The 14,286-nt window shown below is 45.9% G+C and overlaps 1 protein-coding gene across 2 annotated transcripts in view; it reads left to right on the top strand.

Moving 5' to 3' along the window:
- Positions 1 to 7,236, top strand: part of POU2F3 (POU class 2 homeobox 3) — a 149,081-nt gene extending 141,845 nt beyond the window's left edge. For both annotated transcript variants that reach the window (XM_044290109.1, XM_044290110.1), the window contains exons 11-13: positions 4,058 to 4,124; positions 5,278 to 5,416; positions 6,625 to 7,236. In XM_044290109.1, coding sequence (XP_044146044.1) covers positions 4,058 to 4,124; positions 5,278 to 5,416; positions 6,625 to 6,664 — 246 coding nt within the window. In that variant the 3' untranslated portion in view covers positions 6,665 to 7,236. The remainder of the gene's footprint in view (positions 1 to 4,057; positions 4,125 to 5,277; positions 5,417 to 6,624) is intronic.
- The last annotated feature ends 7,050 nt before the right edge of the window (positions 7,237 to 14,286 follow it).

Genomic DNA, 14,286 nt, shown 5'->3' on the forward strand with positions numbered 1-14,286 from the left:
GATGTTGAAAGAACCAGGATAGTCCATGACAATAAATAAGTCCATAATAAATTAACCTCTCAGAGGCTTGCACATAGGAAGTCCATCTCTGGGCACATATACTTGAATAAGAAAACCGGTTATTAAATACTGTCAGCAGCACATATATAAAATGACAATACAGGACTCTGACAATACCAGGGCCATGTTATCCTGGCAAGTCCTGCTTACCCTTTAAAATATTGCTGACATAAAAATGTCTTTTCAACCTGAAATGGGGGTGAAAAGGGATAAAATTTGTGCAAAAACTTCAAGGCACAACCGGGAATTCAGCAGCAAACCGGATGTCCCAAACAAAACAAAGGCAACTGGAAGCATTGATACTCAGTGGCACATTCTTTAACTAGGATGCCACCGGCCGTGGGTAACTGGCAGCGAGCTTCACCAGCTCTGCCAACTGGAGGGACAAACGGCCATTAAGGAAAAGAACAAGAGGGCAAAAGTACTCACAGCCGGGTATCATGTTCCTCTTCCGACGACGAGTCGACATAGGGAACCTGCAGCAATTCTTCTGGCAAGGACGGCCACATTTGAAACCCGTCTCCCCTGACAATTTTTAGAGGGGGAGGTTTATCTTTCACGGCCTCCATCTCGGCCTCCGTCCTCGGGAATGGAAACCACCGCTCTCCTCCAGCGCAGCCAAGGTCCGCCACCCAGTACACCCTCTTTCGTAGGGCCTCCAGTTCTGCTTTGGTACAGGTGGTCGGATCTACCGGAGGTCCAGGGGGTCCGGCCGCTTGGGGAACGATGGCAGCGGCTGCTTGGCGCCGGGCCTCAGCACTTTCCTCGGCTCTCCGATAGCTGTCATGCCGCTCCTGCTCTTCCTCTCGTTTCACTGCAGCCGGAGGGGGATACCGCTCCTCCAGGCCCTGCAGCACGATCGGCTCCCAGAAGACATCTGTACTGAGGTAGGCCTGATTTTGAAGATGGGTGGTCCGGCCCTTGTCCACACGCGCGCTAGCTATCTCAGCCGGTTCGGCCCTGTCTTTTTCAGAGTCCCAGTTTTCAACCGGCGCCTTCGGGCGAGTCACTGCGGTGGCGTAGGGGCCCCTTAAACTTTCAGCGGGAGTGTATTCCACGATTTCCCCTATGGTTAGATTGTGGAGATGTTCTGGGAGGTAGTGCCGTTTTACCGACCGCCGATTGACATAAAAATCCCGGCCAGTCCCCAGCTCCTGGATAAATCCATAGCCTTTGTCTTTGTCGAAGGACACCACTATCCCTCGGCGCCTTTCGAGCTGGGGCTTACCCGGGAAGGAGTCTCCCTGTATCGACTTAGCCATCTCCTCAAAGCGCTTCTTCCGGCTAGTATTCTTTTCTGCCACCGCGGCTCTCAGCTCCTCCATGATAGCCGGCCATTCTGCATGCCGGCGGCGGATCGGTGGGGACTCGGGTCGGGTGATGCTCAGATCCATGGCCTGGGCTCCGGGATTGACCGTCCAGGCTAGAGGATCCCACGGCCCCAACTCCGGAAAGTCTGGTGGAGTGGCGCCCCACTCGCACGTGGTCTCAGTCTCTCTCTCTGCAGCGCACGCCATCTCTTCTCTTCCTGGTTGCTGCATCGACTCTGACTCCTCCCACGCACTGGGCCAGTCTATCTCCATCTGAGCCCCGCCTCCCAGGCGTAACTCTTCGGGGACGTCAGCCGCATCATCACTTCTCCAGGTGGGTGGCGCTCCAGGACAATCGTCTCCTCCTTCTTCTTGGAAGGTTTCGGCGCCAAATTTTCGCGCCTCTGCACATCCTGATGGCGCAGTAAAAAGCCTCATGGCGTCGGCGGCCATTTTAGATGTCCTGATGCTGCAATTCACTGACAGCAAGCAGGATGATGAAAAGTCCAATTAAACACAGTCCACAAATACGATTTTCTCTCTGGGGGTAGCGCAACACAGTACAGCGTCTCTGATTCCTCCCAGGCACAATTTCAATCCACAGATTTTAGAAATAAAGGTTACAGTCTTTGAAATACGGTGGTGGAATATTCAAAGCACACAGTTCACACTTCTCTGCACTGTCGAAGTATGCGTATCCTGTTCGTGACGCCAAAAAGAGCAATGCAGTGTCCCAGGGGGTCAGTAGTGTGTGCTGGGCTTTGTAGTGCAGATTGACCACTAACCTGGGATCCACTGTCGTCTTCAATTGGGGCAAATACTGGAACAGGCAGGTATTTAACAGTTCGTGACGCCAGTGTCAATTAAACGGTGACACGCCGTGTAAAGTATGGTGGAAGAATGAAGCAAGCACAGGATAGCCAACAAAAACTGGAACTTTTACTGAATATCAGTCAGGATAATACACGGACACTGGTAGTGCACAGTTCCATAAAAGACGGTTGGTTTCAGACGAATACAGATGGTTCTTGACATTACAGAAAGGCCGGTCTTAGCGATGAATTATACAGAGTGTTAATTACAGGAGATGCAGTACAGGCGGCTTGCACACTATTCCTGACTGGTCCTGCTACATGTGACTTTCTCTCCAAGGTCTAATGCCCTTTATCTGGCGTACCCTTGAAGCTGTCCTTATCTAGTACCTCCTCTGTTATCTTGAGTACCTCTCGCTTTATCTGATCGGCCTCTGTGGTAATCTGTGTCTTGGCTTGTGGCTCGCTTATGCTGCTTCAGCTGAACGGATGGTGACTCAGGAGGGGAACCTTTTCCTTGGATCCGGAACCCGGTTACAGGGCCTTTACTACCCTCTCCTAGCCGGCAGGCTTCAGGCCTGCTATGCTCTCACAGGCCCATAGCCTGGCCTTCTCTCAGACACAGGATCATTTCTGACCTCTGCTTCCCACTGTCTGTCTCCTCTGCTATTACTTCCTGACTGGGCCTTATATAACCTAGGGTTCCCTAGCTCCCTCTAGTGACTAAGAGCTGGAACTACACCCTAGCCGGCCTGCAAAATGCACGTTTCACAGTAACAGGAAAATACATAGCATGACATTATAAGATATTCTATACCAACTTCCCCTTAAATACAGGGGGAACGACAATACCCAAGTGACCCTTCAGTAGTGACGGGGTATTACTCTCCCGTACACTACACTATGCGTACACGTCATGCATTGCACCCACACGGAAAACTCGCTCGTGTGAAAGGGGCCTTAGTGTTCACTGAAAAATGGACCAAACACGGACAGAACACGGGTGCCATTAGTGTTGTTTCTGTGTTTTTTTATGGACCCATAGCCTTCAATGGGCGTTTGGTACTGGTCCTCATCACGGACCAAAGAAGTCCATGTCTCTGTGATTTTCACCCACAGTCATTAAAAAAATACTGATTTGTGAACAGCCACATTAAAATCAATGGGTACATGTGCTGTCCGTGGAAAGTGTACCGTAAATGTGAACAAGGCCTTAGGCTACACAGGAGGTCATTTCTGCGGGGACAAAAAAAAAACGCTGCAGAGTTTGACGCAAGCGACATCTGCAACAAACCCACATTTATTGCAGATTTGTCACAAATTTCTACTGCATTGAAAAGGTTGAAATCTGTGGTGGATAACCACAAAATAAGGGCCCTTGCACACGACCGTATGCCCTCCGAGATATGCGGTCTGTGAGCGGGCCATATGATCCCGAAGCGGCGTTGATCGTGCGCACGGGAGTACACAGCATTATTGTCCTGCACTCATAAGATCATATGAATGCGGGACAATAGCCCAACGGGCGGCCCGACGTGCACAGCATCATTGTAATCTATGATGCTGTGTGCTCCTGTGTGCACGATCAATGCCGTCCCGGAACGTATGGCCCGCTCACGGACCGCAAGTCTCGGAGGGCATACGGTCATGTGCAAGGGCCCTAAATCTGCAGTTTTAAAATCTTACCACGTGAATAGATGAGATTTCATAAAATCTCATTCAATTTGTCGCTATTGTAAATGCTGCCATTCTGATAAAAGGTCGCGTCATCGATACTGAAAAGGAGGAATCAGGTCCCAGTAATAATAACTGAACTGCACTTATATTCTAACTGCGCTTATTAATGTGCTCTTCGTTTTTTCTATTCCACGCCAGGTATCTACGTCCGGTTCTTTGGGGTCTTTAGCTATGAATCCAGTGCACAGCACAATGACCAGCACAGGTAACTCATAATGACATGAGATTATGTCTAGAGATGAGCGAAGTTTTGGAAAATTCGATTTGGCTGCTTTGCCGAATTTTACATAATGTTGCTTGGTGACAAATTACTTTGTCAGGAAGCGCATTTGTTTGTAAGTAGCGGGTGCAATGACAGGGAGCTGCGATAGCACCAACCCCCTTCCCATTGTAACGCTCATATGCCGCATTCATACATGATCACAGCATCCGAGAGTAAAAACAGTGTCAAGTTAACAGAAAAAAAATTAAATCATACTTACTTACTGCTTCCATTTGCTCGCAACGGGCCGGCCGCCGCCATCTTGCTTTAAGATCTGGCACGAAATCTCACTCGGCCCTAGATGATGTCATCGTCACGCCGGCATGGTGACGTCATACCTCACCACGCACGAGATTTCAGCCGAGAATTTCAATCGAGATGGCGACGGCTGGCCCGTCATGAGCAAATGGAGGAGGTAAGTATGATTATTATTATTTTTTTAACTATTTCAGGTTAAATCGATTCGCTACCACAAAGCACGAGGATATTCGCGACAAATCAAATTTATCCTGAAATTTGGATCGAATTCCACTTTGTTGGATTCAATTCGCTCATCTCTAATTTTGTCATTTCCAAAATTTGCCATTATTTGATATTAGGAAGGCCCGGAGCAGCCATACACCTGACGTAACGTTTTAGCCAACAGCAGTTTCTCCTACCTTCACCATAAACATGTAAATTAGGAATGTTGAAATCAAATATGCTCGTTCCCCCATGGGGAGGTGGTAGGCTGCACTCATACGTATTGGATCATTAGCTGATCCATGCAGAAATGTGCGAGTTCTAGCATGTGACAATTTATCACTGCTCTATGGATTTTCTGGAATAAAACATTTGCAATAAAGTCTCTATTTTATTGGAACTGAACAATTGCTGGACTTTATTCCCTATGGAGGACTGTATATAGAGAGGGATAATAACTACTGTATAAACTGATATAACATGAAAGTTTTTTAAGTTTATGTTAGGGGCAAATACTTTTTCAGTAGTGCATCACGTCCAGTTGCTAAATAATGTAGGATTTTGGGGCCATTTGCCTATTGCTGGTGACAATGGTCTAGGAGATCTGAAGAACTTATTAACTCTTGTTTTACAGTAACCTCCTCTTGTTCCCCCGGGAACTCCAGTAGACCGTCCACGCCAAGCTCGGGCCTCCACTGCAGCAGTCCTGGAATTCCTCTAAATCTAAATGATACCAAGCCCAATGTCAACACCTCCAGCTACAGTTCTTCAGGGTGAGGTTATTTTGTTTTCTAAGCACTTAAATGACTAAGCTTTGATCGGCCATGTTCGATCATGGAAAGGTAGATCACAGCAGCACGCTCAGAATTATTTAAAAAGCTATAACAGTCCTAAGGATAGCAGTCGCTACCCGGCCCAGGAGCCTGAGGAGGCCCAAAGACCCTTGTGCCACATAAGAAGTCGCTGGTATTATAGAAAGTACATGCTGGGAGGGCTCTGTCATAGATTTTGCACTGGGGCCCAGAATGTTCAAGGTACATTTCTGGCTGGTGGGAAGGGATTAGGTCAAGAATGGGAAAGGGGTGCCGTTTCAGTTTTTGCCTCAGGCAGAAGGAAGGCTATGTTCTTCCTTGCCCCTTGCCACAAAAAAGGGAAGGGGGCCCAAAGTGAACTGTTGCACCAGGGCCCATGAGCCTTTAGCTACGCCTCTGGCATCAGGCACTGGTTTATTGGGTAGATCCTGATGACAGGTGCTCTTTAATTAAAAATTATATAGGAGGAATCCATTCTGTCTGGATTTGTAGCAGTCCATAGACAAGAGATTGCAGGTGGACTTTGAGAGCAGCTTGAAATGAATTTCCTCCGAGGAACATCGAATAGATCTTAAATTCTGTGCTGACCAAACTTCTTTAAATTAAAGTGGTTCCACGCTGTTTGTTTCTAATTGTGATAATATGTTACCCCAGGGGGATTGTGCAACAAAATCAACTTACCCCCTATCTATACGATAGGGGATAAACATCTGATTGGTGAGCGTCCATCTGCTGAGACCCCCACCTATCCCAAGAACGGTGATCCCTTGCTCTCATATGAATAGAGTGGCAGGTAGATCATGAACACTGCCGCTCCAATCATTCTCTATGGGACCGCTGGATATAGCTGAGAGCTGGACTTCTTCAGAGAGTGAATGGAGTGGCAGTGTGCATGCTTCATTCATGAGTATATGAGACTGCCATTTTTGTAATCGATGCTGGTCCCAGTAGTCAGACCCCCACCAATCAGATACGTATGCCCTATCTTATTGATTTTGTGCCAAGTACTATAAAAAAAATAATGGTGCCATAATAAAATGATAGAAGCTCTGTTTTTCTTATACAAAGCTCCAGAAAGAAAGTTTGAGGAACTAGAGATGGTTGCTAACGCTAAATTATTATTTTTTTTACCTTTTTTTTATGAATTGTTCATGGCTTTCTGGATGCAGACCATGGTATCGATGGAATCATCCAACCTATCTCCACTGATGAAACTCTTCAACTCAAGTACAATTGTTGTGGTCCCTTCAATCGGACTCTGAACTACAAAATCACTGCCACAAGTAGACTACATAGACAACACGGACTTCAAGCTAATGATTTTAAAGAACATAATACCAAACACTGTATTGTCTAGTGAAGAACGTCTTCGTAGGGAGGTCCTACTATATCTGATGGTCTTAAAAAATCTGTATCCATCTGAAACTCTCCTTCACTTCCATGTACCTTTTTTATGACATGCTAGCACCACCACAAAGTAAGCTGGGTTAATTACTATGTCTTTATGCTGACGTAGCAACTGACCATTCCCACTGTCTGATGGGAACTAAATTATTTAATCTTGTAAATATTCTTATTTTTAAATGACGAGTGAGTTTTACTTTGTAATTCAGAAGAACACAAGTTTTTCAGGTTTTCTGAATATGTTCAAGTTCTAATAAATGATATTATTACAATTGCTGCATCTGATGGACTAGATGCCTCCAACGAGATCCTAATCCTGTATATATGAAGAATACAAATTCTAGAGCCACACATGCTTACATGAATAAAATGCCTGATCCAAGTCCTTAACCTCTGAGAGTGAAATCAACTTCTAGCATTATAAGAACACTACCTGGGATGGGGTTTACCTACTGTGAATTTAGAATATGTACATCCTAGAACAGAGTCAGTGTTGGACTGGGGTTTCTCAGGCCCACCAGAGGAAATTGTTCTCAAGGTCTAACCCCCATATCATCAATAAAGTTTAATGGGAACCTGTCACCGGGATTTTGGGTATAGAGCTGAGGACATGGGTTGCTGGATGTCTGCTAGCACATACACAATACCCAGTCCCCATAGCTCTGTGTGCTTTTATTGTGTCAAAAAAACGATTTGATATATATGCAAATGAACCTGAGATGAGTCCTGTCCCTGACTCATCTCACATACAGGACTCATCTCAGGTTAATTTGCATATGTATCAAATCGTTTTTTTTACACAATAAAAGCACACAGAGCTATGGGGACTGGGTATTGCAGATGTGCTAGCGGCCATCTAGCAACCCATGTACTCAGCTCTATACATAAAATCCCGGTGACAGGTTCCCTTTAATGTTTTGAATCAAAGAAATAGCCACCAGCCTCTGGTACTCTGGTGGGCCAGTCCGACCTTGAATAAAGTCATGTAAGATAAATGCTAATAACATATCATAGCACCAATGAGGGCAAAAGGTCCTTAGACCACAACTAAGTTGACCGTCAGTTTCCTTTGCTTGTAAAAAAAAAAAAAAAGCCCATAAGGTACAAAGTAAAGCCTTACTTTAACAGAGGGTTGACTGTCCCTCCCCAAAAATTTGTGAAAATCACTGAAAATCTTTTTAAGGGCTTATGCCTGTACTGAGGACTGCAAAAGACAGGTCTGCAATATAGTGGTTGTGTGCACTCCATGGTGCGGATACAGACCTATTGACTCCGCAATCCGCAAGATACAGCCAAACATAGGACATGTATCTTTTGTGGAACAGAGGCACAGATCGGAAGCCCACGGAAGCACTACCAAGCGCTTTTGCAGGCTTTCAGGTCCATGCCTCAGCACCGCAAAAGATAAGACATGTCCTATCTTTTGCGGATCACGAACCCATTCAAGTCAATGGGTCCGCATCCTCACCACAAAAGTGCACACAGCTGGTGCCCGTGCATTGACTCAAATGGGTTCATGATCTGCAAGAGACGGCCAAAGATGAGACATGCCGTATCTTTTGCAGAATGGAGGCATGGATTGGAAGCCCATGAAAGCACTACAAAGCACTTCTGTGGGCTTTTGGGTCCTGTCTCAGCACTGCAAAAGATAAGACATGTCCTATATTTTGCTGTATTTTGCAGATCGCAGACCCCTTCAAATCAATAGGATTGTATCCACACCATGAAGTGCACACGGCCAATGCCTACGCATTGCAGACCACTATTTGCAATCTACAGCATAGGCACGGAGCCCTTACATTTGTTTGCGTGAGCCCTGTTTTAGTATCAAGGCCCCTATTATCATTCCTTCTGGTTCCGGGTGGACCAGTAGTGATGACATACCATCTATGGTCATGTTGATCACTGCAGCCTTTTACTAACCTCAAAGACCTCCTCCGACCCTTCCCCCGGAAAAAAAAAAGGTAGCGAGTGCTGGGAATCTGCTTAAAACAATGAAAAAAAAATTCACCTTTTAAAAGCTATTCTGTTCCAAGGCTCCCATCCTCAATACTTCTGTTTCTTGATTGGCCAGAACTGACAACATACTGTCTGTGATCACGTTGACTACAGCAGCCATTCACTGGCCTCAGCAGTTATAGTTGCAAGAAAAAGTATGTGAACCCTTTGGAATGATATGGATTTCTGCACAAATTGGTCATAAAATGTGATCTGGTCTTCATCTAAGTCACAACAATAGACAATCACAGTCTGCTTAAACTAATAACACACAAAGAATTAAATGTTACCATGTTTTTATTGAACACACCATGTAAACATTCACAGTGCAGGTAGAAAAAGTATGTGAACCCCTAGACTAATGACATCTCCAAGAGCTAATTGGAGTGAGGTGTCAGCCAACTAGAGTCCAACCAATGAGATGAGATTGGAGGTGTTGGTTACAGCTGCCCTGCCTTATAAAAAATACACACCAGTTCTGGGTTTGCTTTTCACAAGACGCATTGCCTGATGTGAATGATGCCTCGCACAAAAGAGCTCTCAGAAGATCTACGATTAAGAATTGTTGATTTGCATAAAGCTGGAAGGGTTATAAAAGTATCTCCAAAAGCCTTGCTGTTCATCAGTCCACGGTAAGACAAATTGTCTATAAATGGAGAAAGTTCAGCACTGCTGCTACTCTCCCTAGGAGTGGACGTCCTGTAAAGATGCCCAAGTCTCGGTTGTATAGTCTTCCTGAACCCGAAAAAGTAGCCATGGGAGAATATATCACCAAGAGCTTGGCTAAAGGTCATATTAGACCATCCAAATCATCAGTGGCTGCAGGGTTCTTCTTTGTAAAAAAAGGACGGAACCCTTAGGCCATGTTTGGACTTCCATGAGCTTAATCGCATTACTGTCCGTGATCCCTATCCCCTTCCTTTGATCCCAGATTTGTTCAATCAGATTGTCAGTGCCAAGGTGTTCTCTAGGTTGGATTTGGGGGGGGTATATAATCTGTTAAGGATCAAGGAGGGGGACGAATGGAAGACGGCCTTTAATACCCCTGAAGGTCATTTTGAGAATTTGGTCATGCCTTTTGGGTTGACCAATGCTCCTGCTGTTTTTCAACATTTCATCAATTACATCTTTCATCATCTGGTGGGCAGGTTTGTGGTGGTGTATCTGGATATTTTAATTTATTCCGCCGACATGGAGAAGCATCAGGATCATGTGAGACAGATCTTACAGATCCTAAGGGAGAATAAATTGTATGCTAAGTTGCAGAAGTGTGTATTTGCGGTTCCGGAAGTGCAATTCCTGGGTTACCTACTCTCTGATTCGGAGGATCCTGGCCCGATATTAGCTGATGGAGTCGTTGTATCCACCCTTTATCCTGAACTTGAGGCAGAGGTGTTGGAGGCCCAGGGAGATGCACCTGATTCTTGTCCTCCAGGGAAGTACGGCACAAGGTGTTTTAAGAACATCACAGTACTGGGAGCAGATCCATGGTTGATCTCATTTCCCAGAGATTCTGGTGGCCAGGATTGTGTAAATGTGTTTAGGGCTATGTGTCAGCTTGCGAGACTTGTGCATGTGCCAAGGTGACACATACTCAGCTTTCAGGATCTCTACTTCCCCTGTCTATCCCGGCCCGACCGTGGACTCATTTGTCCATGGACTTTATCACTGATTTTCCGAATTCCTCAGGGAAAACTGTGATTCTGGTGGATGTTGATCGCTTCAGCAAGATGTCGCACTTTATAGCATTATCAGGTCTACCTAATGCTAAAACTCTCGCACAAGCGTTTGTCGATAACATCGTGAAACTACACAGTATCACCTCTGATGTGGTGTCTGATAGGCGGACTCAGTTTGTTTCCAGATTCTGGAAGGCGTTCTATACTCATCTGGTGGTACAATTGTCCTAAATTTAGGTTGGCCTCCCTGCCTAGGGCCCACCAGTAAAATACACTCTGAGGGCACACTGTACAACTACATGCAAATACAACCTACTCACACAGCAGGACCCTGGGGAAAGCGGATGCTGGCTAGCCTGTCTCTGTACCTAGAGGTCATCTCATTTACCCAACGTATCTATAATAACATGCTGAGTAGTCTCTTAAATAATCAAATGGACGTCTAGGCTGGCTGAGATGCTATAGGCTGCCTATTCATATGTAGTGCAATCTACTGGGCCATGTGCCACTTGTGCAAGGGATGGGGGACTGGAGGCACACCCTTGTTCATGGGTCCCCCAGGAGATTCACCTGTTCCCCTGTGGGCCAGTCCAAGCCTGTACCCGGCTGACGGCCATGAGGATGGCTCAGGTGGCCCCATCTGCATAGGCCCACTGGGAAATCTCCTTTTAGAGTTTATGACCAGTCCACCTCAGAGTTCAACATCTCTTCAACCCAGTATAAGCACCAATTCTGTGCCTGTTGTTGCCCCATCTACTATGTGTTACGATGTCCCCAAAAACTGTACTTCCTAAATAGCATCATTACTATAATTATCTCCCAAAATAGTGCCACATAGACAGATATTATAATAGGACCAGACAGTGCCTCAGAAGGTTTTAGTAGACCACACAGTAATGTTGCTATCTTTTTTCACCCATGTGTAATAGTCGTTTTCTTAGTGCCCCAAAATCAATTGCTGCCCATAAGATTATGCCAGCCACAGATGCCCCAAAAATAATATGTCAGCAATAAATGCCCCCACAATAATATAATGAAAGTAAAACTTATCTCATTACAATCCACCAACGAGGGCTGCGACTGAGTCTTTGCATAGTTAGTGTACCAGCCTGGGCGGCACAATGTCACTGTGCCAACTGTGCCTGGTACACTTACATCCTAGCATACTGTAGGACACAGACCTAAAGTGGCCTGAAGATGGCACATAATAAGGCAGGGAGCATATGGCTGTCCGCTCTATCACAGAATATAACTGTATCGGCATCCTGCGCCCCACCATGTGAGTGGCCCTGTGGCCACTGCCCCACCTGCACCCCCACTATTTGTAGCAAGTATCTTCACTCACTGTATTCTCATCGATGAAGTCCAAAAATAGGCTTTTTTTAATACACTAAAGATTTACTTGTGGAGTTTTTGAACTTATGCTGCAGTGAGAGCTACTGTTAAAGAATCTTAAATTTAGGCCAGTATCTTGATTTCTTCCATTTAATATTTACAGTATTTTTCGCTTTATAAGACATACCTGATAAGACCCACCTAGGTTTTTGAGGAGGAAAATAAGAAAAAAAATATTTTGAACCAAAAGGTGTGCTTTTGATGGGTTTTGAACTAATGGTGGACTGTGAATGACACTATTAAAGGGAATTTGTCACCTGCTTTTACCATTTTAAGCTGTCACCATCGCTATGTTCACTAAACTACCTTATTTCCAGCAGTCTTCTTTTTACTTTATTTTGTTTTGTAGTTTTGATATAAAAGCTAATGAGGCTCCAAGGGGCCCAGAGGGGCGTTTTTTTCACTCTCCGGTGCCCAGTGACGCCCCCCTGCAGTGCCCAAGAACGCCTCCTGATCATCAAATAACCTCCCACAGCCCGTCCTTCTTCCTGTCTGCGGCCAGAAAACTCTCGCAGGCGCAGTACCGCCTGCGGCCTGCGCCTGTGCGATCATCAACCTCCTGAGGGCAACAGCGCTCAGGTTACATCACTGGGCTCGGCGTATGCCCAGTGAGACTTTTGAGGCTGTTGCCCTCAGGAGGTTGATGATCGCGCAGGCGCAGGCCGCAGGCGGTACTGCGCCTGCGAGAGTTTTCTGGCCGCAGACAGGAAGAAGGACGGGGCATTTCTATAAGGTAGACTATGACGTGGGGAGGGGGCGGAACCGTTTGCCGGGCTGATGATCAGGAGGTGTTCTTGGGCACTGCAGGGGGGCGTCACTGGGCACCGGAGAGTGAAAAAAATGCCCCTCTGGGCCCCTTGGAGCCTCATTAGCATAACATAAAAAGCGCTTTTATATCAAAACTACAAAACGAAATAAAGTAAAAAGAAGACTGCTGGAAATAAGGTAGTTTAGTGAACATAGCGATGGTGACAGCTTAAAATGGTAAAAGCAGGTGACAGATTCCCTTTAATATGGGGGATCTGTGGATGACACTGTTATGGGGATCTGTGGATGACACACTGATATGGGGGGGATCTGTGGATGATACTGCTATGGGGATATCTGTGGATGACACTATTATGGGGGAATATGTGGATGAGTACTGTAATCGTCTGTAGTAGTACTCACTATCAAGCTAGCAGGCAGGCTGGCAGCGTCCCCTCACTCTGTCAGTCACGCTCCTGCTCCGCCAGCTTCATTAATGAAGTGGGAGGAGCATGACTGAGTGATGCTGTTGGCCTGCCTGCTAGCTTGATAGTGAGTACTACTACAGACGATTACAGACTTGACGTTCACCGGCCTCCGTCTGTCTTCTGCAGCGCTCCACTGGTGCCACGTGACTCTCACTTGCGTTCCAGTTTGGAGCGCAGCCGGATATCCGGCCGTGCGGCTGGCGCCCTCTCTGCGACTGCTTACACCCACTGCCACGTCCTCATTACATAGATATTTATGCCCCCCTCCTACTTCTCTTTTATTACCATCCTGCTTGCCACATCAGTCAGTTCATTCTTTTTTTGATCTTGAACTTATGAATCTGTGGGAGGTTCTTACTACGATACAGGAAGTGATGTTGTGCGTTCCAGCTTGGAATGCACGCCATGAACATCCTGCCGGCCTCCAGCCATTCCTCCAACCCCGGGAAATAGAGCTCTGATACATCGCCGGCCGGACTGTGCAGCACAGTTTACTTCAGGGAGATCATGTCAAACTAATCTTATTGATTTTTTTGATTGGGTGACTAAAATAATAGATGGCGGAGGTGCAGTAGACATCGCTTATCTAGACTTTAGTAAGGCTTTTGATACTGTCCCACATAGAAGGCTTATCAATAAAGTGCAGTCTTTTGGGCTTGGACTCCCATATTGTTGAATGGATTAGGCAGTGGCTGAAGGACAGACAACAGAGGGTTGTAGTCAATGGAGTATATTCAGACCAAGGTCTTGTTACCAGTGGGGTACCTCAGGGATCTGTTCTGGGACCCATATTGTTTAATATCTTTATCAATGAAATTGCAGAAGGCCTCGATGGTAAGGTGTGTCTTTTTGCTGATGATACAAAGATTTGTAACAGGGTTGATGTTCCTGGAGGGATACACCAAATGGAAAAGGACTTAGGAAAACTAGAGGAATGGTCAAAAATCTGGCAACTAAAATTTAATGTTGATAAGTGCAAGATAATGCACCAAGAGGGAGGTGCTCATGCCGCTCTACAGAGCACTGGTGAGACCTCATCTGGAGTATTGTGCGCAGTACTGGAGACCATATCTCCAGAAGGATATTGATACTTTGGAGAGAGTTCAGAGAAGAGCTACTA

Source organism: Bufo gargarizans, chromosome 4 (genome assembly GCF_014858855.1).
Source record: "Bufo gargarizans isolate SCDJY-AF-19 chromosome 4, ASM1485885v1, whole genome shotgun sequence".
In the NCBI taxonomy this organism is placed as follows: Eukaryota; Metazoa; Chordata; class Amphibia; order Anura; family Bufonidae; genus Bufo; species Bufo gargarizans.